The sequence below is a fragment of the Nerophis ophidion genome, linkage group LG09, assembly GCF_033978795.1.
Source record: "Nerophis ophidion isolate RoL-2023_Sa linkage group LG09, RoL_Noph_v1.0, whole genome shotgun sequence".
Taxonomy (NCBI): domain Eukaryota; kingdom Metazoa; phylum Chordata; class Actinopteri; order Syngnathiformes; family Syngnathidae; genus Nerophis; species Nerophis ophidion.
This window is the reverse complement of record NC_084619.1, coordinates 1,030,362-1,055,902: the sequence shown is the minus strand read 5'-3', so window position 1 is coordinate 1,055,902 and position 25,541 is coordinate 1,030,362. Positions and strand designations below refer to the sequence as shown.

General features: G+C 42.1%; 1 protein-coding gene across 1 annotated transcript in view; it reads right to left on the bottom strand.

Moving 5' to 3' along the window:
• Nucleotides 1-25,541, bottom strand: part of LOC133558879 (ryanodine receptor 2-like) — a 261,295-nt gene that overhangs the window by 226,245 nt on the left and 9,509 nt on the right. The window contains exons 7-30 of the mRNA XM_061910016.1: nt 24,469-24,592; nt 24,190-24,271; nt 24,048-24,122; nt 23,783-23,939; nt 23,518-23,685; nt 21,325-21,446; nt 20,980-21,169; nt 20,806-20,923; nt 20,631-20,726; nt 20,442-20,560; nt 20,226-20,359; nt 14,725-14,966; nt 14,473-14,665; nt 14,158-14,377; nt 12,509-12,613; nt 12,332-12,435; nt 12,183-12,266; nt 11,960-12,119; nt 11,728-11,875; nt 6,884-7,092; nt 4,516-4,690; nt 4,227-4,435; nt 3,884-4,070; nt 418-550 (exon numbers count right to left, since the gene is read on the bottom strand). Of these exons, the coding sequence (XP_061766000.1) occupies nt 418-550; nt 3,884-4,070; nt 4,227-4,435; nt 4,516-4,690; nt 6,884-7,092; nt 11,728-11,875; nt 11,960-12,119; nt 12,183-12,266; nt 12,332-12,435; nt 12,509-12,613; nt 14,158-14,377; nt 14,473-14,665; nt 14,725-14,966; nt 20,226-20,359; nt 20,442-20,560; nt 20,631-20,726; nt 20,806-20,923; nt 20,980-21,169; nt 21,325-21,446; nt 23,518-23,685; nt 23,783-23,939; nt 24,048-24,122; nt 24,190-24,271; nt 24,469-24,592 (3,554 nt within the window). The remainder of the gene's footprint in view (nt 1-417; nt 551-3,883; nt 4,071-4,226; nt 4,436-4,515; nt 4,691-6,883; nt 7,093-11,727; nt 11,876-11,959; nt 12,120-12,182; nt 12,267-12,331; nt 12,436-12,508; nt 12,614-14,157; nt 14,378-14,472; nt 14,666-14,724; nt 14,967-20,225; nt 20,360-20,441; nt 20,561-20,630; nt 20,727-20,805; nt 20,924-20,979; nt 21,170-21,324; nt 21,447-23,517; nt 23,686-23,782; nt 23,940-24,047; nt 24,123-24,189; nt 24,272-24,468; nt 24,593-25,541) is intronic.

Genomic DNA, 25,541 nt, shown 5'->3' with positions numbered 1-25,541 from the left:
ACATATTGTTATGAAGGTGTCTGTTACTACATGATATATATACTTGCAGTGTGTATATTGTACATATTACATATTGTTATGAAGGTGTCTGTTACTACATGATATATATACTTGCAGTGTGTATATTTTACATATTACATATTGTTATGAAGGTGTCTGTTACTACATGATATATATACTTGCAGTGTGTATATTGTACATTGATGAAGTTGTTTTGGAGACTTTGAAAGCTACAATGGTGACTCTCATTAGCCGCATCCTCTAAGCAAAGTAAAAAATAAAATAAAATAAAAAGACTTGTGTGTTGTTTCATAATGATTTTGAACGACAGGAAAAAATTTTTTAAAAAGTACAATTCCCCTTCTCTAATCATTCTGAATCCTAAATTCAGGTTTCAGTGGCCTCTCAGTAGCCTACCGTTGCTTCAGTCTTGAGGTTTTGTCTTGGCTGTGATCCTTGTAGTCCAGCTGGTCTCTGGAACTAACAAAGCTGTGGGCCGACTTCATCAGCACTTCAAAGTCAGAGTCAGAGTCCTCCAGCTCTTTCCTTCCTAAAAGAACAACAGGAATTAATTGAGGCAGAACCCTACCTCTGGGAGTTGTAAACCTCTTCAAGGTGATGGTGTGGGTGGGGGGGGGAATCTGAATAGAGGATGATCAAATGCGGATATTTGCAAAGTATTCCGACACGCTGTAATCCTCCTCCTCTGAGGTCAACATCAAGTTGTAACTGTTTTCTTCTTTTAATCAGGATACTAACAGGGTTGTTGAGGATGAGTGGTGATTGCGCTGAGCTTCCCAAAAATTGGAAAAAAATCCATGGTGAAATATGTACTTCTGTGTTTACATTTCTCTGACCAAATATGCGCTAGAATGCGTTCAACTGTTGTTCAGAATCAGCTATTTTCATAAGCGCTGACGAGACCTTCTTCTCGCTATTGAACAGTGTTGACCATAGACCTGCATTGAGTGTTCCACTGCAGCAAACTGGACAGTCATTGAATAAATGCTGGGCTTGGTCCCGGAAGTGTATGGAAAGTGGGATCGGCCTTGGCTGGCTTCCCAATGATGATCGAATCATCCGTTTGAGGCCGAATCCCTTTTTGATTCACTATAAATGAGTGAATCAGTGATCTTGACACATGAACCACAGCTAGAGGATTTCTTAACCTTCATTGCGGTTTTCTGAGTTTCTATGGAGAATTTTGCAATCCTAAAAGTGATGTTTTCTTTGTCCAATCTATCATATTTATATCTGTTATCTGTTACGGCAGACTGTGTTTGGAGCGTAGCTTTCACGACTTGTAAGACCAGCAGCTGTTGTGAATCCATCTCAATGAGTCACTATTACATCTTTTCTTTTCATGGAAATTGATGGTGTTTACTTTTGCATGGGCAAAGAAAGTGAAGAAAGAAAGGGCTAAATATGCACTAAACATGTTCATTAAACACCTTTAACATTGTGCTTATGTTCACAAAAAGATGTTTTTCTAAACATATATTTTTCCACATTAAAGTGCGCCTGTTACTCTCTTTTTTTAATAATTTGCTATTTTAAAAAGAAAGTGCTTCGGTGAAAAGAAAACTCCTTCCAACTCAAACTCTTACAACTTTAGTCTGTGAAAGTTGTTTATGTGCTTAAATGTTCCAAGCACTGTAAGATCAAATTGCAATCACAACTCAAATAAATAAGTTGAATGAACAAATTTTACATCAAGTAAATCTTAATTATGAGGTAAACAAAAGAACTGTTCTGCATACTGCTGACTCAAATTAATCTAGAAAATTTGACTGGGTTACTTAGAGGAACCGTTGGTTATAATTTCATGTAAGTATATACATGTATATATATATATATATATATATATATATATATATATATATAAATATACATATATGTATAAACCCCGTTTCCATGAGTTGGGAAATGGTGTTAGATGTAAATATAAACAGAATACAATGATTTGCAAATCCTTTTCAAGCCATATTCAGTTGAATATGCTACAAAGACAACATATTTCATGTTCAAACTGATAAACATTTTTTTTTGCAAATAATCATTAACTTTAGAATTTGATGCCAGCAACACGTGACAAAGAAGTTGGGAAAGGTGGCAATAAATACTGATAAAGTTGAGTAATGCTCATCAAACACTTATATGGAACATCCCACAGGTGTGCAGGCTAATTGGGAACAGGTGGGTGCCATGATTGGCTATAAAAACAGCTTACATGAAATGCTAAGTAATTCACAAACAAGAATGGGGTGAGGGTCACCACTTTGTGAGCAAATTGTCAAACAGTTTTAGAACAACATTCCTCTACAAACTATTGCAAGGAATTTAGGGATTTTACCATCTACGGTCCGTAAAATCATCAAAAGGTTCAGAGAATCTGGAGAAATCACTGCACGTAAGCGAATATATTACGAACCTTTGATCCCTCAGGCGGTACTGCATCAAAAACCGACATCAGTGTGTAAAGGATATCACCACATGGGCTCAGGAACACTTCATAAAACCACTGTCAGTAACTACAGTTGGTCGCTACATCTGTAAGTGCAAGTTAAAACTCTACTATGCAAAGCCAAACCCATTTATCAACAATATCCTGAAACGCCACCGGCTTGGCTGGGCCCGAGCTCATTTTAGATGGACTGATGCAAAGTAGAAAGGTGTTCTGTGGTCGGACGAGACAACACTTCAAATTATATTTGGAAAATGTGGGCGTGGTGTCCTCCAGAACAGAGAAGAAAATAACCATTCGGATTATTATAGGCGCAAAGTTTAAAAGCCAGCCATTAGTGCCCAAGGCATGGGTAACTTACACATCTGTGAAGGCACCATTAATGCTGAAAGGTACATACAGGTTTTGAAGCAACATATGTTGTTATCCAAGCAACGTTATCATGGACGCCCCTGCTTATTTCAGCAAGACAAGTGTTACAACAGCGTGGCTTTGTAAAAAAAGAGTGCAGGTACTTTCCTGGCCTGCCTGCAGTCCAGACCTGTCTCCCATGGAAAATGTGTGGCGCATTATGAAGCGTAAAATACGACAGCGGAGACCCCGGACTGTTGAACGACTGAAGCTCTACATAAAACAAGAATGGGAAAGAATTCCACTTTCAAAGCTTCAACAATTAGTTTCCTCAGTTCCCAAACGTGTATTGAGTATTGTTAAAAGAAAAGGTGATGTAACACAGTGGTGAACATGCCCTTTCCCAACTACTTTGGCATGTGCCAAAAGTAGCCATGACATTCTAAGTTAATTATTATTTGCAAAAAAAAAATAGTTTATGAGTTTGAACATCAAATATGTTGTCTTTGTAGAGCATTCAACTAAATATGGGTTGAAAAGGATTTGTAAATCATTGTATTCCGTTTATATTTACATCTAACACAATTTCCAAACTCATATGGAAACAGGGTTTGTATATATATATATATATATATATATATATATATATATATATATATATATATATATATATATACATACATACATATATATATACACACATTTATTTCTCTTCTGACATTATTAGGACGTGTCCATGCAACCAGAAGGAGCTTTTCGAACCTGCAACCTGTTTTGAAAAATGGTTCCTTGTAATTAATTATTATACCAAATAACACATTGGGAGAATGGGTTTGAATCAAGAATGGATTCTGAATCACATTGTCACCTCAGGAATCGGATGGAATTGTTGGGTGGCCAAAGATTTACACCCTTAATAGATATGTTTTGATTGATTGAAAATGTGTTTTCTATCAGGGATTTGGAGTCCTTCCGCACTGCAGTTGGGTTAATCAGATGAATAATAATGATGATCGTTGAATCTGCATTCAAGCATTCTTTTTGACATGATGTGACACGCGCACCGACCTGGAGCGAAAGAACTGGTGGCCACTTGCAGAACAGCCCCCACAGGGTCGGTAAGGACGGCAACGCACTCGATGGACATGCTGAGACGGTAAAAGCCCATTTCGCCGCCTCCGTTGTGGTGTGCCAACAGCCGCTGCGAGACCCTCAGGCTGGATAAGGAATCCGCTGAGCCGCGGACTCGACTGACCTTGAGTGAGATTGGAACAGGATATAGGAGGATCAGTCCTGTCAATAAAGCAGTGCTGAGAAGACTTGTATCTAAACCTTACATCAACATTAAATCAAATGAAAGGGCTTGATAAGAGGACGGCCATTGTTGAGAGAGAGGTGTGTATCAACAGACCTGCAAGTAGGGATCATCTGGCAGGATGGACTTAAAGTGAGGCTGTTTCCAACTCATCCACAGGGAGGGATCTCTCGCCATATTGAGCCCAAAAGGCTCATAACCTTGGTGTCGGCCGTACGCCATGAAGTACTGCAGAGAGCCCTCACGCCGGCCCAGGTTGAGCCTGGCCACCACGTTCACGCCCACACTGACCACAGGCAGCAGGCCTAAGATGTCAGGAAGGAAAACAACCGATTACAAATGCTCAACTCGTGCTGATGGAAGAATTCAAGTTTTGCTGAAAGACCATCTCTGATGTCAAAGTCCTTGGCGGCCAGCTCTGATCCCTGCTTATCAAACAGTAGCTCCCCGTTGAGGGTGAGCATCATGGTGCGTTCAGTCAGGTCCAGCAGGCAAGCCACCACGTCCCCCTTCTGCCAGACACGCCCCAGGGGCTCGCAGCCTCCATGGTACCAGAGAGCCTGCAAGCAGCAGGAAGACAGGAGCTGCCGGACTCGGGATGTCATGGTATCAATAGTATCAAATGTGCTCAAAAGTACTTCAACTAAAACATCTTTTAACCAAGTTGTATAAAAAAACAACACATTGAGAATGATTTCCTTTCTAGAACAATCATTATTGTGCTGCCTAAAATGACGTTTTATTCGGTAATTAACCATTCACCATCGGGAATGTCATTGCTGTTTATCATTAAACCGTTTACCGTGACATCCTTATCACGGACATATGAGCATGAAAACTTCCATTGATTAATCATATGCTAATGCTAGCTTGTGTCAGCAAATTCGCATCAACATTGTTAAAACTTGTGTGCAGAAACAATTAGGAGGCTACAACAAAATACCGCAACTACAGTTAATACCAGTATATTTCAGAAACCGGTATACATTCGAGACAATACCGCCACACCGGTATCTTCTGATGGGTATTTGTTAAGGCCGTTTGCTCCTGAGCGGCGAAGCACAGGGCATCCTTTTTGGCTCAGCCCCGCCCTTTCCGTGTTTACAGAGGCTTCTCTTATGACACACATTCAAACTGTTTTTTTTGTTTTTGTTTTTTAAAGTGTGGCCCATTGCGTGACTTCTCGACTCCCGAGTGATGCAATGCTTTGGTCATCGACTGCATTTGGCAATTGGTGAGCGACTCCAGCTTTATTTACACATACACTAATTGACTTTAGAACCTGCATCTCTCCTTGTTGCAACTTTATCACTAATCTCATCTGTTTATGTTGTTTACTTCTCTTAGCAACTTAGCACAAAGCTAACAATAGCGCCTCTCTGCTGCTCGGGGTGTCAAATATTTAACGACAACTGTTTAAAAGAGCCTCTCCCCATAGCCTGTGTGGACTAAGGTACTGCAGTGAAAAGAAGTTTTAAACCTAACAGCCAGCGGCTTTCAGCGCGATGAGCGAGTAGAAGCTCCATCAATCCCGCACACAAGCGTGAGGATATAAAGCTAACGTTAATGAACAAAATGGACGAAAATTGCTTTAGACAAAGTACCAGCTAACTTGTTACTTTGTCAAGAATAAACAACACATTACTTACAACACATAATCGGAGTGCACTCAACACTGGTTATCTAGCCCGAAAACACTGAGGCAACTTTAAGCAATTTGCAGGTTTTTTTAATATACTGTGGACCGGTATTTGGACTAAAAACCCAGCAATATGAGTTTTGGTACATGCTGCCCAGCCTTAATACAACCAATCCAATATCTGACCAAACATTTCAGCTTTGTGTTGCTGCTGACAAAGCATTTCTAACATCTAATAATATATAGCATGATAATGAGGGTTTTTTTTTTTCAGTACATGCCAAGAGTTATTAAAAAAAAATAATAATAAATAAAAAGCTGTGCAATTCATCCACTTAGAAAATATGAACTAATTATTCAGCAGATCCAGAGATAAATTGTTTTCAATCTGGAAGCCAGTGCTGACAAAAACTCGAGCCGTCCATGTTCTTAACTCAGAGTATGATTACATAGCTCAAACTAAAAGATGCCGGGGCCACTCATTAAAGATACTAAAAGCAAGACAATGTTGGACAATGATCCATCTGAAGAAAACATCCACATCTTAGTTTTGTGTTGCAGTTACATGTAATATCTCATCTATTGAATTATTATTCTTTACTAATATTATTCCACCAACTAAAACCTTCTTGAGGGCTCTAGCAAATTGTAAAACAAACCATAGCCTGCAAGAAAGTTTGTTCATCATGCACAGAAATCATCAAAGGTGATACACAATAAGGCGCCAGACAAAGTTGGTATTCAGGTCCCAATTTTTGGGAGCATTTGGGCAATTTGCATTTGTCTTAGTTTTTCCCGTAATGTTCTAATCTTTGATGTGTTTATTTCGTCAGTAGAATGTGTTGCAGCTCAAGAAAAAAATGAGCTGAGGGCCACAAATGACCCCGGAGCCGTAATTTGCTCACCTTTGAGATGGCTCCATAATATATTTACACCACATTTTTTAGGGGTCCTTTTTTTTTGAAGGTATGACATGATGTCTGCTATACAGGTAAAAATAAATGTTTCCACATGTATAGCCAAAATACCAATGCTTCATAAAATAAAAGTACTGAAAAAAACATGTTGCTTATCTGATTGGAGACATTGCCAGCTTCCATAAGCGTGTTCTCACCTCAGAGCCATCGAACACAAACGCCTGGTCATCCGAGCCCAGCTCTTTATCTGCTGTGCAGGCCGGCCGTGCCCAGCCCACTCGCATCTTGCCCGCTGTGACCAGCTCACACTCAAAGTAGCACTTCCCTCCAGTCACGGCGTAGGATTTATCTGCTCGGAACACTCTGCACTTTTCATCGGAGAAGAAGAATCCGTTTGAGAGAATGACTGCAAGGCCAGTAAAAAAAGGAGAAGTTATCCAGTGACAGGGAAATGCTTTAGCATTCTGCTCTGATTACATTAGGGCTGTCAAAATGTACATTTCAGCTCTCGCAAAACCTTATCGCTTGAACCATGTATAGACGCAGATTACTCTCGCAATTTATCTCGACCGCGCATGCTTCTTCACAAAACATGAGGACGGATGCTATTTTTTTCATGCTTTCTAAATATTAAAAGGAGCCATGTGTAATAATCTGTCCAGAAATGGAAATGCAATAACAGTCAAAATCCTGTGGTCCCCTCCCCCTGACTGATGTTGCCAGGTACGCCTGGATGGACTGGACTACTCCAAGGAACTTTAAACTTCCACTGCATCTTACTAGGGCTTGAGGTCCTGGGACCATAATAGCTGAATAGACAAACATTTTGTCAATAACAAATCTCTAACAAACACATTTGACACAGAAATGAGGATATTTTCAGGAAGAAGTAGGTTTTGCCTGCATACAATAAATGATAAATGGGTTGTACTTGTATAGCGCTTTTCTACCTTCAAGGTACTCAAAGCGCTTTGACACTATTTCCACATTTACCCATTCACACACACATTCACACACTGATGGAGGGAGCTGCCATGCAAGGCGCCAACCAGCACCCATCAGGAGCAAGGGTGAAGTGTCTTGCTCAGGACACAACGGACGTGACGAGGTTGGTACTAGGTGGGATTTGAACCAGTGACCCTCGGGTTGCGCACGGCCACTCTTCCACTGCGCCATACATCATATGGTTATTGTCAGTACTATCAGAAAACAAAGACTAAAAGCAACTACAACCAAGGCTAGCAATGGTTATACTGCTGAAAATAAGTAGAGCATGCTTAGTGCATCTGCCTCACAATACGAAGGTCCTGAGTAGTCCTGGGTTCAATCCCGGGCTCGGGATCTTTCGCTGTGGAGTTAGCATGTTCTCCCCGTGACTGCGTGGGTTCCCTCCGGGAACTCCGGCTTCCTCCCACCTCCAAAGACATGCACCTGGGGATAGGCCCCTCCCACCTCCAAAGACATGCACCTGGGGATAGGCCCCTCCCACCTCCAAAGACATGCACCTGGGGATAGGTTGATTGGCAACACTAAATGGTCTCTAGTGTGTGAATGTTGTCTGTCTATCTGTGTTGGCCCTGCGATGAGGTGGCGACTTGTCCAGGGTGTACGCCGCCTCCTGCCTGAGTGCAGCTGGGATAGGCTCCAGCACCCCCGCAACCCTGAAAGGGACAAGCATTAGAAACGGGATGGATGGATGCTTAGCAGCCTAATGTACGCCCAAAACTAAAGAGGAGACATTTTGCCAAGGTATGTTTCAGATTGCCATATAACTTGGTAGTTGTAGTCCACTATTTGCAAACAGTGATGAGGAATTCTTTGATGGTGTGATTAGTCCGTCTCCATACCTTTCACATTGCCATGACAGTCATGCTCATGTCAGAACCATTTCCTCAGCGTATCAGCATATTGAGAAGGAAATAGGCACTCTCACTACACATATCCACATAGCTTTTATTTCTCCAAAATCTATGTTGTCCTGTCAGTTGGATGACACATGGACATACATGCTAACTAGCATTTATTTCTAGAAGGCTAACATTGGTTGCAGGAACATTCTATCTTTGTTAGACAAGATCATAGACTGTATTGAACAGTATAGTGACAGACCAAATGCCCATTTCCATTTATTACAAGTCATAAGAAAAGGTAAATGCCTGACTTACCTATCAAGGAGGAAATGAGCAAAAATCTTCAATGGTTTTCATCTTTCAAAAGCATCTCCGATACAAATCCTGCTTTTGTTGCTGGCTTTGTCATGAATAAGTTGAGAATGGTAACTTTTAGATGGCCTAAAGTCTGACATGTTTAGTAACTTTACCAGTGGCAGTAGCCAGACCAAGATGGCAACCTGGATGTGACGCACTCACAGACTTTCTAATTGCTCAAGCGGTGGAGGGCGGGGCGTCAAAATGAAAACAATAAGATTTTGGGGCTGTAAATCTTATTTTGAAATGAGCATATGAACTACTGTTATCAGTTATAGAGGTATTGGAAAAGACGAGGATTTATTAATGCCTTTTGACATATCAGGGCCATTTATTGATGACTAGACATGAAATGATTACATATGGCACCTTTAAATAAAATAAAATCAATCCATCTATCAAGTCCACTTACAATGGAGCCTATAGGAGCCATTCAATTCAGCCTATAGAGCCCCTCAAACACCTCCTTTATGGTTTCATATACTGTACATGATGTAGGTATATACGTAATGTAGTAACATTTATAATAACATTTTAATATTTACATATTTTGATGATTTTTAGCATCCGCAGCGCATTCATTTTAAAGGGGAACATTATCAGCAGACCTATGTAAGCGTCAATATATACCTTGATGGTGCAGAAAAAAGACCATATATTTTTTTAACCGATTTCCAAACTCTAAATGGGTGAATTTTGGGGAATTAAATGCCTTTCTGTTTATCGCTCATGTGGTGATGACGTCAGAACGTGACGTCTCCGAGGTAACACAGCCGCCATTTTCATTTTCAACACATTACAAACACCGGGTCTCAGCTCTGTTATTTTCCGTTTTTTCGACTATTTTTTGGAACCTTGGAGACATCATGCCTCATTGGTGTGTTGTCGGAGGGTGTAACAACACTAACAGGGAGGGATTCAAGTTGCACCACTGGCCCCAAGATGCCAAAGTGTCTGCCGCCAGACCCCCATTGAATGTGCTGGAGTGTCTCCACATTTGACCGGCGATGACAGACATGGCACAGAGATGTATGGATAACCTGCAGATGCATTTGCAACGATAAAATCAACGAAATCACAAAGGTGAGTTTTGTTGATGTTGATTTATGTGATAATCAGACATATTTGGTCGCGGCGTGACTGCCAGGTAATCGATGCTAACATGCTACGCTAATCAATACTAACATGCTATTTACCGGCGGTGCTAAAGCAGACATGGCACAGAGATGTATGGATAACCTGCAGATGCATTTGGAACGATAAAGTCAACGGAATCACAAAGGTGAGTTTTGTTGATGTTGACTGCCAGCTAATCGATGCTAACATGCTTCGCTAATCTATGCTAACATGCTATTTACCGGCGGTGCTAAAGCAGAAATGGAACAGAGATGTATGGATAACCTGTAGATGCATTTGCAACTATATTACGTTTCCTTCCACCCACATTTAATGCAAAAAAACCACTAACCAAGCGAAGGATTTAAGATGCTCCAGTGTCACAAGATGCGAAAGTCCTGATCGTTTGGTCCGCACATTTTACCGTCGATGCTAACGCAGCTATTCAGCCATGCTATGGCTATGAATAGCGTCAATAGCTATTCGCTCAATAGCTTCAGTTTCTTCTTCAATACTTTCATACTCCAACCATCTGTTTCAATACATGCGTAATCTGTTGAATCGCTTAAGTCGCTGATATCCGAGTTTGAATCCGAGCTAATGTCGCTATATTTTGCTGTGGTATTCCCATTGTTTGTTTACATTGGCAGCACTGTGTGACGTCACAGGGAAATGGCCAGTCGAATCACAAATAGCGAACATCAAGCACTTTAAAGCTTTTTTTAGGGATATTCCGGGACCGGTAAAATTTGGAAAAAAACTTCAAAAAATACAACAAACCACTGGGAACTGATTTTTACTGTTTTTAACCCTTTTGAAATTGTGATAATGTTCCCCTTTAAAAAACGCATAACAACGTTAATTTTTTTTCTTCATCACTGATTATTACTCACTGAAAGCTTCATGAGAGCCAACAGACATAATAAAACATCACTTACTGTACAGTGTCTGCTGTCATTAGGATGCCGACTGCTAGGATGTTGATGTATTCCTATTTAGATGCGGGGAAACAAGCGCTTTTCGTGTCATCCTCACCAGTTCCAGGTCCCAAATGGCTGTCAAAGTGTCCCAACTTGTCAGAATATATCAGCAGCCAGCTACTTTCCAGTTGATGATCTACAATAAACTTACAGAGAGGTTGGAAGCAGCAGACCACTGGATGGTGTCAACATAGGCACGCAGGAAGCTATAAATAATCTGTGTTAGCGTTTATAATAACAATATTACTAATACTTGTTAATATTCAAGTCACCAAATGTACATGGAGTATTGTTGGCACTTCTCGAATGGTTATCAGATTTTATTGGCTCTGCTGTAAGCAGACTTTTATTTACGTTTCTTTCATCTTTATAATGCATTAGAAAATGCATAAGTTGTCATGTCTGATTGTGAAGAAAAAAAGTACAGTTTCCCTTTAAGCGGCGAGCGGGTTGTCAAATGGTCAGTGATCAGGTGGATGAATACGAGGAGACTGACTGCTGTGCTTAGTGGCAATTTCCACTTCTAAATAAACATGAAATGACCTGCATTCAAGTACAAAATGCCCGTTTGACATTCTGACTATAAAATTGCATTTTTAGTCAAAACATTGGGCTCTTTTCCGAGTGAATTGAAATGAAGCACGCTAGCAGCAAAAAGTGCGATTACTCTGATAAAGAAAATGTAATGTTTTGACAGCACTAAATGGAATGCAGGCTATTTTGTTGCATGTGACAGACTATGTTCCTGCTGGAGGGTCTCCAGACTGTAACCGTAGGCCAGCAGCGTGCAAAGGGCCTGCCTGACCAGCTTCTGAGCCCCTCTGCTGCTGCTTTCATCAAGCAGGCTGTAGGGCACCAGCTTTGGACTCCGCTTTGCTTTGGCGTCCTGAATGAACGCATTCAAAGCACAAAAAATGACAAGCCTTATCTACGTCTGACAACAGCGGCTGCCATCCAATCCTGTACAGACCTGTTGTGCTCCGTAGGTCCATCCCTGCTTGATCCGCTCTCTGGCCCAAACATTGTGCTGGTTCTCTGCCAGCAGGTCCAGCGCCTCCTCATGGATGGGGCTTATGAAAACCTGGCTGACATCAACGGGCGCAGGTCTGTAGCCACTGGCTTGTTCATACCTGACAAGAAGAAGGAGCCATGTAAGAGATCCAGCAAGGACCTTCAACTTGAAAGCCACATACTTGCTGGAGAGTGACATGCGGCGGATGCTCCCCTCTGGGTGTTGGTCCTTTAAAGTCAAGTGGAAGCCCACAGCCAGCAGAGTCCTGCAGGTCAAAGAACAAATGATGAGTAGGTCTCAAATAGTTAGAATGCTGCGGAGAGTGCACACCTAAGCATGTCCTGGACTGTGTGAAGGTTGAAGTTCCTTTCCTGCTCTGGCAGCTTGGAGAACTCCACAAGACACGGCTCCAGTCTCTGCCCTTCGTCTCGCTCCTGTTTTGGACCAAAACAAAGCTTAATCCGTCACGCGGCAGTGAGCACGGCCATTTTAACGCCGCTTCCTTACATTTCCATGTGTCCATCCCTGATCAACCTTTTCCATTACCCAGAGTTCATGGACATTCTCTGCCATCTTATCACAGATATCCTCAAATTGCAGTGGCAGTTCCACCTATTAGGATGTCATGGTTAGTAAACAGGCAATATCTCTGCAATATACAGTGCTACCTCAACTTACGAGCACTTTCAGGAACCAGCTCTCTCTCTCTCAGCTTTTTGCTATGTAAAGGGGAACTGAACTTTTGGGGGAATTTTCACAATCCGTATGTAAGGCAAGAACACATGTTTTTCTTTCTTTTATGCATTGTATGTAATTCATAAATAAACGCTAGCAAAAGTCAGCTAACCATGGAGGTCATGAGATTGAATCTATTCTGCCTATAAAAAAAAGAGATCCAAAAACCTCCATTAACACTCAACTTACATGCTGTAAGTATATAAGTAATGCCGGCCCAGGCACAAACATAATAACGTGTAATATTGATGTATTTTGCTCATTTTATGCAAACTGCGGCGTATTAATTTCACACAGCGCACCACAACGTTCTCTGTTTCCAGCAACAACAAAAGCACAACTCATGACAGACCACTTGAGACAACAACTACTTTTTGGATAAATAATGATGCAGAACCTTATCTTTCTTAGCTGGAATATATGGAGAAAGAGCTCCAAGTTTTCAAAGCTGAGCAAGCAGCAGTATTGTGAAGTGCTAAACAAGAAATGCAAACTACCAACTTACTGTACAATGTCTGCTGTTAGTGGGGAGCCAATTGAAGGGATGTTTATATCTTCCCGTTCAGATGAAGAATTAATCATAATCCTGCGGCAGGTAAACAAAAAAAAATAAAAAAAACAAGCGTTTTTGTCTTTCTCGTCATTCCTAGGTCTAAGTTGAATGTCAAAGTTGAGCAACTTCTGGGTTTGTGTCCACAACCTTCTACCAGCCCTGTGAGTGGCATGATTTGTAATCTAGATTGTACTTTTCAGCAACTCAGAGGCCATGCCGCTGCTGCATAAGCCAGTTGTGTCTCTAAAAGTAGTTCCTCACTTATAATAACAATATCGCTTGTACTTAGTTAACATTCAGGTCATGATTATCAACTCTTGTTCTTGGCGGAGTCTGCAGAGTGAAGTGAAGTGAATCATATTTATATAGCGCTTTTCTCAAGTGACTCAAGGCGCTTTACATAGTCAAAGCCAATATCGAACTTCCATTTTTAAAGCAGTGTGGGTGGCACTGGGAGCAGGTGAGTAAAGTGTCTTGCCCAAGGACACAACGGCAGTGACTTGGATGGCGGAAGCAGGGATCGAACCTGGAACCCTGAAGTTGCTGGCAATGCTGCTCTACCGCCCCAGAGATGGTTGTTCTGCTGGTACAGTAAATGCTGAACCACACTATTAGATTATTTCATAAAACTACTGAAGTGTTATTTTAAACAATATTCCAAGGAGTCTCTTGTCAAAGGCAAGTTACATTTTAAAACGGAGCTGTTTTGGGAGGGCCAGGCCCAGATTAAATTGGTTTGAATTCATTTCAATAGGTGTGCCAATTTCAGTGTTTTGAGTTAAAAGCCCAGCGGAGGAATGAACTGTGCTCATAAATTGAGGGAGGTGCCACTGTATACCAAGTTTTAAATGTGGCCACAGAATTGTACCTCGCTGATGTCCACTGGCGAGGGAGTGAAGGTCACGGGATTGATGGGCTCCGAAGGACCGATGAGCTCTTGTTTGCCATCTTCTTGATCCAAAATGTACTGATGACACGGCTCTACTCTCAGCCTGACTTTGGGAAGGAGAGCCTCAGAACACGGAATAAAACCGTGCGGCGGGAGGAATCTGAACTCTCCGTGTTGTCCTCCAAGCAGAAACCGAACCCTTAAACGGATCAGTAACAATAATAAGCTCTGCCTTCTTTACGGGGCACATGTGATGTTTCTAAGTATAACCAAGATTGACAAAGGAAAGTTTACTTGACTCCAGGCGAGAAGCTGACCACCGGGTGAAGAAGTCCATGGAGACAGAAGTTCTCTAGCATGCCCTGCACAGGGAGGCCGTTGACCCGGAAAGAGATGCAGGGGGCGTTGAGGTCCAGGCAGCAGCTGACCACATCCTGGTCCGTCAGCAGGTGCGGGAAGGGGGAGGTGACTCTGCGTGCCACGCAGCCTTCATGCAGAGTCAACAGTTATTCTTATTCTGCTCTGTCCTGATTCATCTCATCTCACCTGACCACAGGTGAAGGCCATCGAAGCCAAAGGAGCTAAGGTCATCTCCCACCCCGTTGGCGCCCCAGCCGTCTCCTCCGGTGGGCCGGGGCCGGTAGCCCTGGGTAGAAGCCCAGCCCACTCGCAGGTGTGTGGGCTCTGACGTGAGGAAGGGCAGGACTTGATCCACCACCAGCTCGTAGTACCACCTCCGAGGCTGGGCCGAGTCGTCCCCCAGGGCCAGAAAGACGTTAGGCCTCACACTTTGAAAAGAAGAAGACCATATTTACTCAGCTCACTACATTCCAAATCACAACTCTTTTTTTTTTTGCAGAGAGGCCTTTTTGTCAATGTGCGCTATATTTTGGACAATAGACAATATGTGCAAATGTGTGCTGGTATAAGGATAAAGTTCCTTCAATAGATTGTATTCAGTCACTTGACTTCTTCCCAGAAGTGAGAAGCAGTGGTGGTCAACCAAGCCGAGATGGCTTTTGTACAGCAAGCAGTGTGCAAACTATCTGAGTACAAAAGAGGCTTAAATCTTCCTGCAAAATATCTAACTATGCAATGTAATAGATCCCTATACTTTATACTTTACTTAACCAGATTTGTGGAGTGACATCAAGAATTATACATCAGTGGCATTCCCAAACATATGGAAATATTGTGCTCCAGACATCATTCTACAGCACAAAACAGATGACAAGTTGTAAGAGCATGGAGGTCTACAACCTCTGTGTGTGTGTCTGGGTCAAGGACATTGCTACTAGAAACACGCTCCTGGATAAATAGGCAACCTACAAGGTTGCATTTCATGATTTAACTTTGCATCTACTGCTATGTTTGCTGTTCTTGCACGCAGTTTACGAGTATTGTCTTTTTATCAAAATATAACTAGAGATGTCAACATTGTGTACGTGCTGAAAGATTAATTTATGATTGTTTATCAAAATATAACTAGAGATGTCAACATTGTGTACGTGCTGAAAGATTCATTTATGATTGTTTATCAAAATATAACTAGAGATGTCAACATTGTGTACGTGCTGAAAGATTAATTTATGATTGTTTATCAAAATATAACTAGAGATGTCAACATTGTGTACGTGCTGAAAGATTAATTTATGATTGTTTATCAAAATATAACTAGAGATGTCAACATTGTGTACGTGCTGAAAGATTAATTTATGATTGTTTATCAAAATATAACTAGAGATGTCAACATTGTGTACGTGCTGAAAGATTAATTTATGATTGTTTATCAAAATATAACTAGAGATGTCAACATTGTGTACGTGCTGAAAGATTAATTTATGATTGTTTATCAAAATATAACTAGAGATGTCAACTCGCCGAGTTGTTGTTTTTTTAAAAACACTCGTAGCAAACGTGTTTAAGAAATACAAATAATATCAAGATAACACTTAAATAATAAATGTGAAAAGTATATCCAACCAACCTTCAAAGTCATGCGTTCTTCAACTCTGCTCTCTGGGACTGGAGCGTGAGCTGCCTTTTTCATCATCCTGTTGTCAAATCTTTCACCCACTTTAATTACCTCTTGACCAACTCTGAAGAAAGGTTTATCCTTTTCGTGGCTTGAATGATTCGTACAGCCGAAAGCATAAGGCATTTTTTCTTGGAGAAAGGCTAAATGGCGCCTAGTACCCATTGAGAACAGAGCGAGCTTGACCAGCACGCATATTTAAAGGGCGGGACGTGACGTCAGTAACAGCACAACAATTAAGTCACTTGGAACTCGTTACTTGCGGGTTCTGTGTTTTGGACAGAAAGCATCATTTGATCCGTTTCTATGTGTGTGTGATGAATACAAATGCACATCTTGAAAATAAAAGGCAGCTCCTGCAGAAGCTCTCAGGGCAGACAATGATTCAGACAACAGGCAGAGGAAATAAAAAGCTGAATTGGAGTAAACATACAAATGAGAAAATGTGTTTCAACAAGAAGTGGAGGTGACAGCCAGCAAAATGGCTTCGGGAGGGATCGTGGCAAGAAGGGGAGGAGGAGGATGCTGGGGAATGGACCGAGCAGCAGGTGGAAAGAATTGTAAAGAAAATCAACAATAATAACATCTGGCTGACACAGAGAAGCGTAATCAAAGAAGCAAAGCAGATGGTTCTATTCCACCTCCAACCATTCATTTTGTCCAAGTGTCCTTTTGTGTTAGGCCTCCAAATAAAAAGCAGGAATGTTATTTGGAAAAAACACAATTCACATCTGGATGAGAGAGCTGACTTTTTCATTTGTTTAATTGGTTCCAAACACACTGACAACTGTCCATCTGGACTAGCTCGGTTGGTAGAGCGGCCGTGCCAGCAACTTGAGGGTTGCAGGTTCAATTCCCGCTTCCGCCATCCTAGTCACTGCCGTTGTGTCCTTGGGCAAGACACTTTACCCACCTGCTCCCAGTGCCACCCACACTGGTTTGAATGTAACTTAGATATTGAGTTTCACTATGTAAAGCGCTTTAGGTCACTAGAGAAAAGCGCTATATAAATATAATTCACTTCACTTCACTTCACTACAATTGATCATCTTTCCAAGAATGCATTTTCACGCTGTGCCTCACCTCAGACTTTGTGAAATTCCAAATTAAATATAGATTGTCTTCCATTACATTCAGGGAGGATAATTCAAATACAATTGAAAGAAGTAAAAGTGAAAATACCATCCAATTCTGATTGATCATTTTGACATATTTCAGAATCAACCACCATATTTCTCAGACTATAATGAGCACTTAAAATACTTTCATTTCCTCCAAAACCGACAGTGCACCTTTTAACTTGCTGCACCTAATGTAGGTATTAATAGTGGTTGTGCTTACCGACCCCAAATCAATATTATTTGGTTCATGGTGTAATGATAAGTGTGACCAGTAGGTAGCAGTCACACATAAGAGATATGTGGAGACTGCAGGTTGACGCCTGTTCAAAAAATGACGCTACACGCTGATGTTTCATTGGGAATATACAACGATACACACGGTGCTCAAAAATCTGTCAAAATGTTTTATTACGACTTTGGTCAGCTACGAAGCCTGATGGTTTGTCAGAGCATTACGGCTACCATAGTCAGACGTACTATGCATCAACACACGGTATTATTATGGTGTGCGTATAAGGACCCCAAAATGGCACCTATTAGGACACATTATCTGGCGTTTTGTTTCACAATATTATGCAAAACCAACTTTTCTTACCTATTGCTATCTGCTGATGTGTATTTGGGATCTGCATTAGTCCCGAAAATGTGTGTGCGCTCGCCAGGATGAATGACTTGAGTTATTTACATGGATTACAAAGTTCATTAAACAAATGGAAGATAAAAACAAGTCAGAGTATCAGCAAAAAAACAAGTATCGGATGGTGTAAAACTGCAGTATAAGCGGTCTTGTGCAAAGCTGTGCAGCTCACATCTAAATGTCCTCCAACAAGCACACAAAATTGGTCTTGTAAGGTAAAAATAAACATTACAGGCTACTAGGAGCCAGCAGCTACACAATAAATACTGTAACACACCAGCTAGACACACGGAATAAGTGAGTCGAAAACAACATCCTTCAATATGAACAAGTATCAAATAATTCTAATAAGTACAGTTGCACATCCGAAGAAATGCACCTGGGGATAGGCCCCTCCCACCTCCAAAGACATGCACCTGGGGATAGGCCCCTCCCACCTCCAAAGACATGCACCTGGGGATAGGTTGATTGGCAACACTAAATGGTCCCTAGTGTGTGAATGTTGTCTATCTGTGTTGGCCCTGTGATGAGGTGGCCACTTGTCCAGGGTGTACCCAGCCTTCTGCCTGAGTGCCTCCAGCCCCCCCCCCCGCGACCCCGAAAGGGACAAGCAGTAAACAATATGCTTTTTGAAACAGCTAAACAACAAAAAGGATATAAACAAGCTAGTAGAAAGAAGTTAAAACAATAGCTGCAGTGCGTTGGTGTGTACATTGTTGGAAGACAAAATTTGCATTCCTGCTTTAGGAGCACTTGCATTTAGAGGAGAGGAGCTACACCTCCATGTTCAGATAGCAGTTTCGCACATTAATAACACAAAATGTGGATTGTTATGATCACGCTTTGATTGTCAAAGATGTTAGGTGATATTTTTTCTTCCTTAATAAATGTTTCTGATATTCTGTTCTTTACATTTTGTACAAGCTAAACATTCATCTCAATGTTTTAACTTTCTCTACCCACTTGGGTCATGACCTAAAGGATAAGATCACGGGTACAAGCGGCTGAAATGAGTTTCCTCCGCCGTGTGGCGGGTCTCTCCCTTAGAGATAGGGTGAGAAGTTCTGTCATCCGGGAGGAACTCAACGTGATGAGGTGGTTCGGGCATCTGGTCAGGATGCCACCCGAACGCCTCCCTAGGGAGGTGTTTAGGGCACGTCCAGCTGGTAGGAGGTCACGGGGAAGACCCAGGACACGTTGGGAAGACTATGTCTCCCGGCTGGCCTGGGAACGCCTCGGGATCCCCCGGGAAGAGCTAGACGAAGTGGCTGGGGAGAGGGAAGTCTGGGCTTCCCTGCTTAGGCTGCTGCCCCCGCGACCCGACCTCGGATAAGCGGAAGATGATGGATGGATGGATGGATACCCACTTGTTGTTAATAATGTCATATTCAGCCTGTTAAACATTCTGTAATTGCGGAATATCAATCAGAACAAATTCCAGCCATCCATTTTCAACCGCTTGTCCCTTTCGGGATCACGAGGGGTGCTGGAGCCTTTCTTAGCTACATCCGGGCGGAAGGCGGGGTAGACCGTCAAAGGATAAAAGAATATGTTATGTAGTGAAGTGTAATTACAGGATGTGGGCTGCAGAGGGCAGTGGCAGGCAAGTCTGCAGTAATAAAGCTCGTCTCAGTGCTTGCGAAAAAGAAGACAATCTTCCTCCTTCATATCGCTGCTGCCATTACAAAGCACTGACTAAATAATAAAATAGCATGATCGGATTGGTTATAGCAGATGTGAAGCGCAGCACTATTATTGTGAAGCTGCCAACCAGACATATGGGATTGGTGTCAGAAAAGACTTGTTTTGACCAAAATCTCTAGTGACTTCAGACTTTGTTTCTGCTGAGCTTGTATTCTGTCGTACTAAAAGCAGTTTGAGTAACAATCTACATTTTATGTTATGTTAATTTTTCTCATTATTAATGAGATTTCCTATATTTTAACAAGCAATGTTGATGCTTGAAATCCCCTGATGTTTAACCACTACATTACATACACTACATTAGCGCTGCATTAAACATACCGCTACTGGTCCGCCGTCTCATCAAAAATAATGTTTGAAAATAAACTTAGAGCCTTGTCTAGCTGTTTACTGACGTATACTATTCATGTTTATAGAACTTCTACTGCAGATGAATATTGGCTCCAAATATCGCTCATCGGCCTCCTTGATTACTAATAATGGGCGGTGGCTATCGGCGGAGCTCCCATAAATACAGTTTTCCCTTTGAAGAGCCCATGCACACAAGTACCTGGTGACCCGATTAAGCAGCCGTGTTTGCAGCAGCAAGTCTCTCTCCGGCAGCAGGTTGTCGCAGATGAGGTTCTGATTGGAGCGCACCGCAACACCGTGACACACACACAGGGAGCTCAGCACCTGCAGCACCTGCAAGGCAAGCTGTTCATGAAAATCACTCCACAGGTGTGATCATAAAGCAGTCCATTTGGTGAAAGTGCCACAAAAATACCTTGTGGTTGCATCCATGCTTGTGGAGAAAAGAGAGGATGGCGTGAATGTGCTCCTCTTTGATGGCATGAAGTGCTTCAGGGCTTTCCACCAAGACGCAGTGCAAGACCTCCAACACTCCTGCACATGACAAGGCCCGCTGTGAGAAAAAGTGCTCCTTCATAGTGGCCTGCTAATGAAAGGAACCAACCAGAGGATGCCTCCAGCCCATCTAGTCTGCTGATCAGCCAGTCCAGGGAAGCAGAGAAATGTGCACAGTTAGCACGGTTTTCCCGAATCAGACAAGCTGGAAAAAAAGGGATTTTACTATGGAAATTGAAGCACAAATCAAACATGAACTACCTAAATGTCAAAATGTGTTCTACCCAGAAGCTGATAAAAAAGGCTGAGCATGCGCTCCCACTTTTCTGCGGCATCATTTGCTGCGGCCTCAGCAAGATGCAAAGAAGGCTCGATACACTCCAACACCAACTCTAGTACTCCCTGAAAACAAGGCTATCAACTATTGCATCGCACCCAGAATATCATTCATGTCCAACCTCTTCTTGAAACATATTCTGACGGCTCTTCAAGGCCGTCCGGGTGTTCTGCTGGGCTTGGTGGTTCAGGCCCTCTGGTGGCGGCTGGAAGAAGGCGATAAGATCCTGCAGGCTGCGTGTGACCATCTCCATCGGCAACGTGATGTGTGGAAGTGGAAGGTTCGCTTGTCCACTCAAAAAATCAAGTTTCCTTCAAAAAAGGGTTGATTAAGAACCAAAAAATGGATAAAAACTTGGGCAATAGGATTTCTGCTACAGTCATTACTAGATGATATATCCCAATCTGATGAATGTCATGCTTGGATGAAGGATGAAGCTGGACTGGCGGTAATGGATGGAAAGTACCTGATAAAGGTGTTGAAGAGGAGAGTGGTGCTCCGGATGAGGCTGGCGGTGTGAGATTCTTCCCTCTGAGATCGAGACAGCGTCAAGCCGTCATCCATATGACCCTCGCTATGCAAGATAGCCTGGAAAAGCATCATTTGCAATTATTCTTCAAAGCTTTAATAATAACAAAATGGATTTATGATCCTTTCCAGCCACTCTTAAGGGACCAAAAGACACTTTGGTGGCGACACAGCTCAGATTATCGAGCGTCCGACCAGAAACTTAGGGGTTCCTAGTTAGAATACAGCTTTTGCCATTCCAGTCACTGCAGTTGTGTCCTCAAGCAAGACATCTCACCCACACTGCTAGAAATGCAACTTAAGCGAGGAGAGTAGATAATAGGTTTCTCAAGAGAAAGACAGATTTATGTGTGTGTATATATGGATGCGCATATATATATATATATATATATATATATATATATATATATATATACATATATATATATATATACATACATACATACATATACATGCATATATATATATACATACATACATACATATACATGCATATATATATATACATACATACATACATATACATGCATATATATATATACATATATATACATACATACATATATATACATATATATACATACATACATATATATATATATACATATATATACATACATACATATATATACACATATATATACATACATACATACATACATATACACATATATATACATACATACATACATATATATACACACATGTATACATACATACATATATATACATACATACATATATACATATACACACATGTATACATACATATATATACATACATATATATACACATACATATATATATACACACTAGAGATGCGCGGTTTGCGGTCTCATCCGCGGAGTCCGTGGGTAAACCGCGGGTCGGGCGGTTGACATGACGAAAAAATAGATTTTAATTAGATTCGGGCGGTTGAACCATCTGGAGACATTTGATATACATGGTTCTGGGTTCGGTATCCTTTGCCATTCAAAGTGCCACGTAAGACCCGTGTCACAAAGCGAATAATTCAATAGGAGACGCTATTATTCTCTTGAATGACTGCCGGCAGTCACCCAGATATTAAATATTGGTGCGTGCTATGAAGTCATTGGCTTTGTCGCCTTCAACATCATACACGATCTGCTTGTCAGTCCAGCATCATGTTGTGTGTGTGGCTTCTGCAGCAACACGCACACGACTGCAAAGCATACTAGGTGACACAGAGTACACTAATGGTTGTGATATAAACAATTTTAACACTCTTAGTAATATGCGCCACGCTTTGAAGCCACACCAATTAAGAACGACAGACACATTTCGGGAGAACATCCTCCCAGTAACATAAATGCAACACAACAAATACCCAGAATCCTTTGTATACATGACAATTCTTGACTATTTTATAAACCCCCCCCCCCCCGTGCGTCGGTAAGGTGGGCGGGGTTGGGGGGCGCGGGGGTGTAAAATATATTCAGGATTTTTCACGGATACAAAGGATTCTGGGTATTTGTTGTGTTGCGTTTATGTTGTGTTACTGTGAGGATATTCTCCCGAAATGTGTTTGTCAATCTTGTTTGGTGTGGGACAAAACACTTTTTTACATTTTAGAGGCTATTTGTCAAATGTAATAAAAAAATATGTACAGTATATAAAAAAAAAAACATCAGAATATAAAATAATATTAATAAGGTATTCAATCCATTAGACACTATTGTGGTTTGGGATTTTTGAATTGCTTCACACAAATTGGTAAATGGGTTGTACTTGTATAGCGCTTTGTCTACCTTTTTAAGGAACTCAAAGCGCTTTGACATTATTTCCACATTCACCCATTCACACACTGATGGCGGGAGCTGCCATGCAAGGCCCTAACGACCACCCATCAGGATCGAGGGTGAAGTGTCTTGCTCAAGGACACAATGGACGTGATGAGGTTGGTAGAAGGTGGGGATTGAACCAGGAACCCTGAGGTTGCTGGCACGGCCACTCTCGCCATCGTGCCACGCCGTCCCCAAAAACGATGTCCTTTACTGCACAACCTTTTGTGTCCATGACAAAAGCCCAAAGTGCACAGACGGAGTATATAGTGTGTGATTTATGGTGGGACGAGAGTACCGGAGCAGAAGTCTAATAGTGCAGGTTTACCTTCCGCTGAGCTCCTCCCACGCATGCTGATTTGCTGTCCGTTGCTTGGTAGGTCAGCCACAGACCAGAGTCGACATGCTGAAGGTAGCAAACCGAGTCTCCGTATTTGATCTCCGGGGATCCCATCCCGTCCACATGTGTCTTTGCTCCAGTGTCCCAAAGCTGGTCCTAAAGACGGAGTAATGGTAAATGGTAAATGTCTTCATAAAAACAGAGTATGTTTCACTAATGCAGCGCCCTCAGCGACGTGGGACTTCATTCCCACCTTGGCAGAGCGGAAGCAGAAGGACGTGGTGGTGATGTGGGCCTGGTCTCGATCAAGCAGATGGAGGCCTCGCTCATCTGTCAGGCCAAGGTAGCGTCCGCTAGTCACGTGGCACAGTCGGAAGGCTTGTCCCCAGCTTACATGTCCTCCACTCCACCTGAGCACAAAAAATAGGAGCGGGACGCAATGAAAGGAAACATTGAGTTGTGGAGCGATAAAATCAATCACCTGCTCCAATCAGATGTAACATTTGATGGCTACTCACACAAGGCGCAGCATCTCCAACCTCCAGAGGGAGCGGGCATGTCTGCAGACTGATCCGCTCTCATATTGCATTGTCCTAGATGAAGAAAGACGTGCCTTTTGTCAGGCCGGCGTGAGGAAGGGGGCTAGTTCTTGCATCTGACCTTTGCTCCGCAGAGGGAGTAGTCAGACACGCATCGCTGGGGCTGTGCAGGAGTCGCACCGTGTCGCCGCCCCTCAGGTATCCTGCAAGAAGCAGTCAAATATGCATCAAGGATCAACACTCCTGACAGCCACAGCTTTCACACAAAGAGCAGCCGTTAGTCACGCGGATGGACATTAAAAAGCTTCACGCTCTTGGCCTGCATGTTCACAAAAGAGCCACTTTGAAAAAGCCACTAACACGTGCAAGAGGGCAGGAGAGCCATCAGGGGAATGCTTGCCTTGAGCGAGTCCAGTTGCAGAGCAGATAGGAGCAACACTCCAGAGAGAGTGCCGGAAGGCTGCATCCACCATCAGACTGTCACTCAAGCTTCTGTTGTCAGAGGCCAGGCCAAAGGACAGGTGCTGGGCAGACAAACATCTACTTAATCCTGCGCCTTCAAACCCTTTTAACACAACTTATCATTTGTCTTCCACCTTATTGCCGCATATACTCTACAACATATTAGAGGCGGGAATCTGTGGCTACTACACCATTCCATTGGATTCCTGTTCTTGTGGTGCATTTCCATTCAGAATACATTCTTATGGAGTGAAATTACTGACAAAACTCCTCCAACTCAAAAAAATGTTTCACAAACTCAAAAAAAAGAATGTTCACAAACTCTGAAAATTGTTTCACAAACAGAAAAATGTCCACAAAAAATGTTTCACAAACTCAAAAATGTTTCACAAAATGTTATAAAATGTATCACAAATTCAGAAAATCGTTTCACAAACCCAATTTTTTTTTGCATAAAGTCAAAAACACACTAAAGGATTCACCAGTAGAAAAACTATTTTCTTCAAATTAATACTTTTGCCAAAGTTTTTCCACTTGTTTGGTTTCTCATGAACAGGAACTGTAGTTTGCAGGTTTCAACCACAGGTGGCGCTGCCCAGTCCATTTAAGGCTGACTGAGAAAGTGATGGGCCAAACATTGTTCGGCGTTTGTAAAACAATTTTGCCTTTGTGAAACTTTTTTGGGAGTTTGTAAAACATTTTTAATATGTAAAACAATGTGAAACATTTTGGAGTCAACCTGGTGGAGGTGGGCGGGGCCTATCCCCAGGTGCATGTCTTTGGAGGTGGGAGGGGCCTATGCCCAGGTGCATGTCTTTGGAGGTGGGAGGAACCCGGAGAGAACCCACGCAGTCACGGGGAGAACATGCTAACTCCACACAGAAAGACCCTGAGCTCAGGGATCAAACCCTTCTTTTTCTGAGGTACCAGCACTATCCCCTGTACCACCGTGCTGCCTTTAATGGATCTAATAAAATAAAATAAAACAACCCCAACTCCAACCTAATCAAA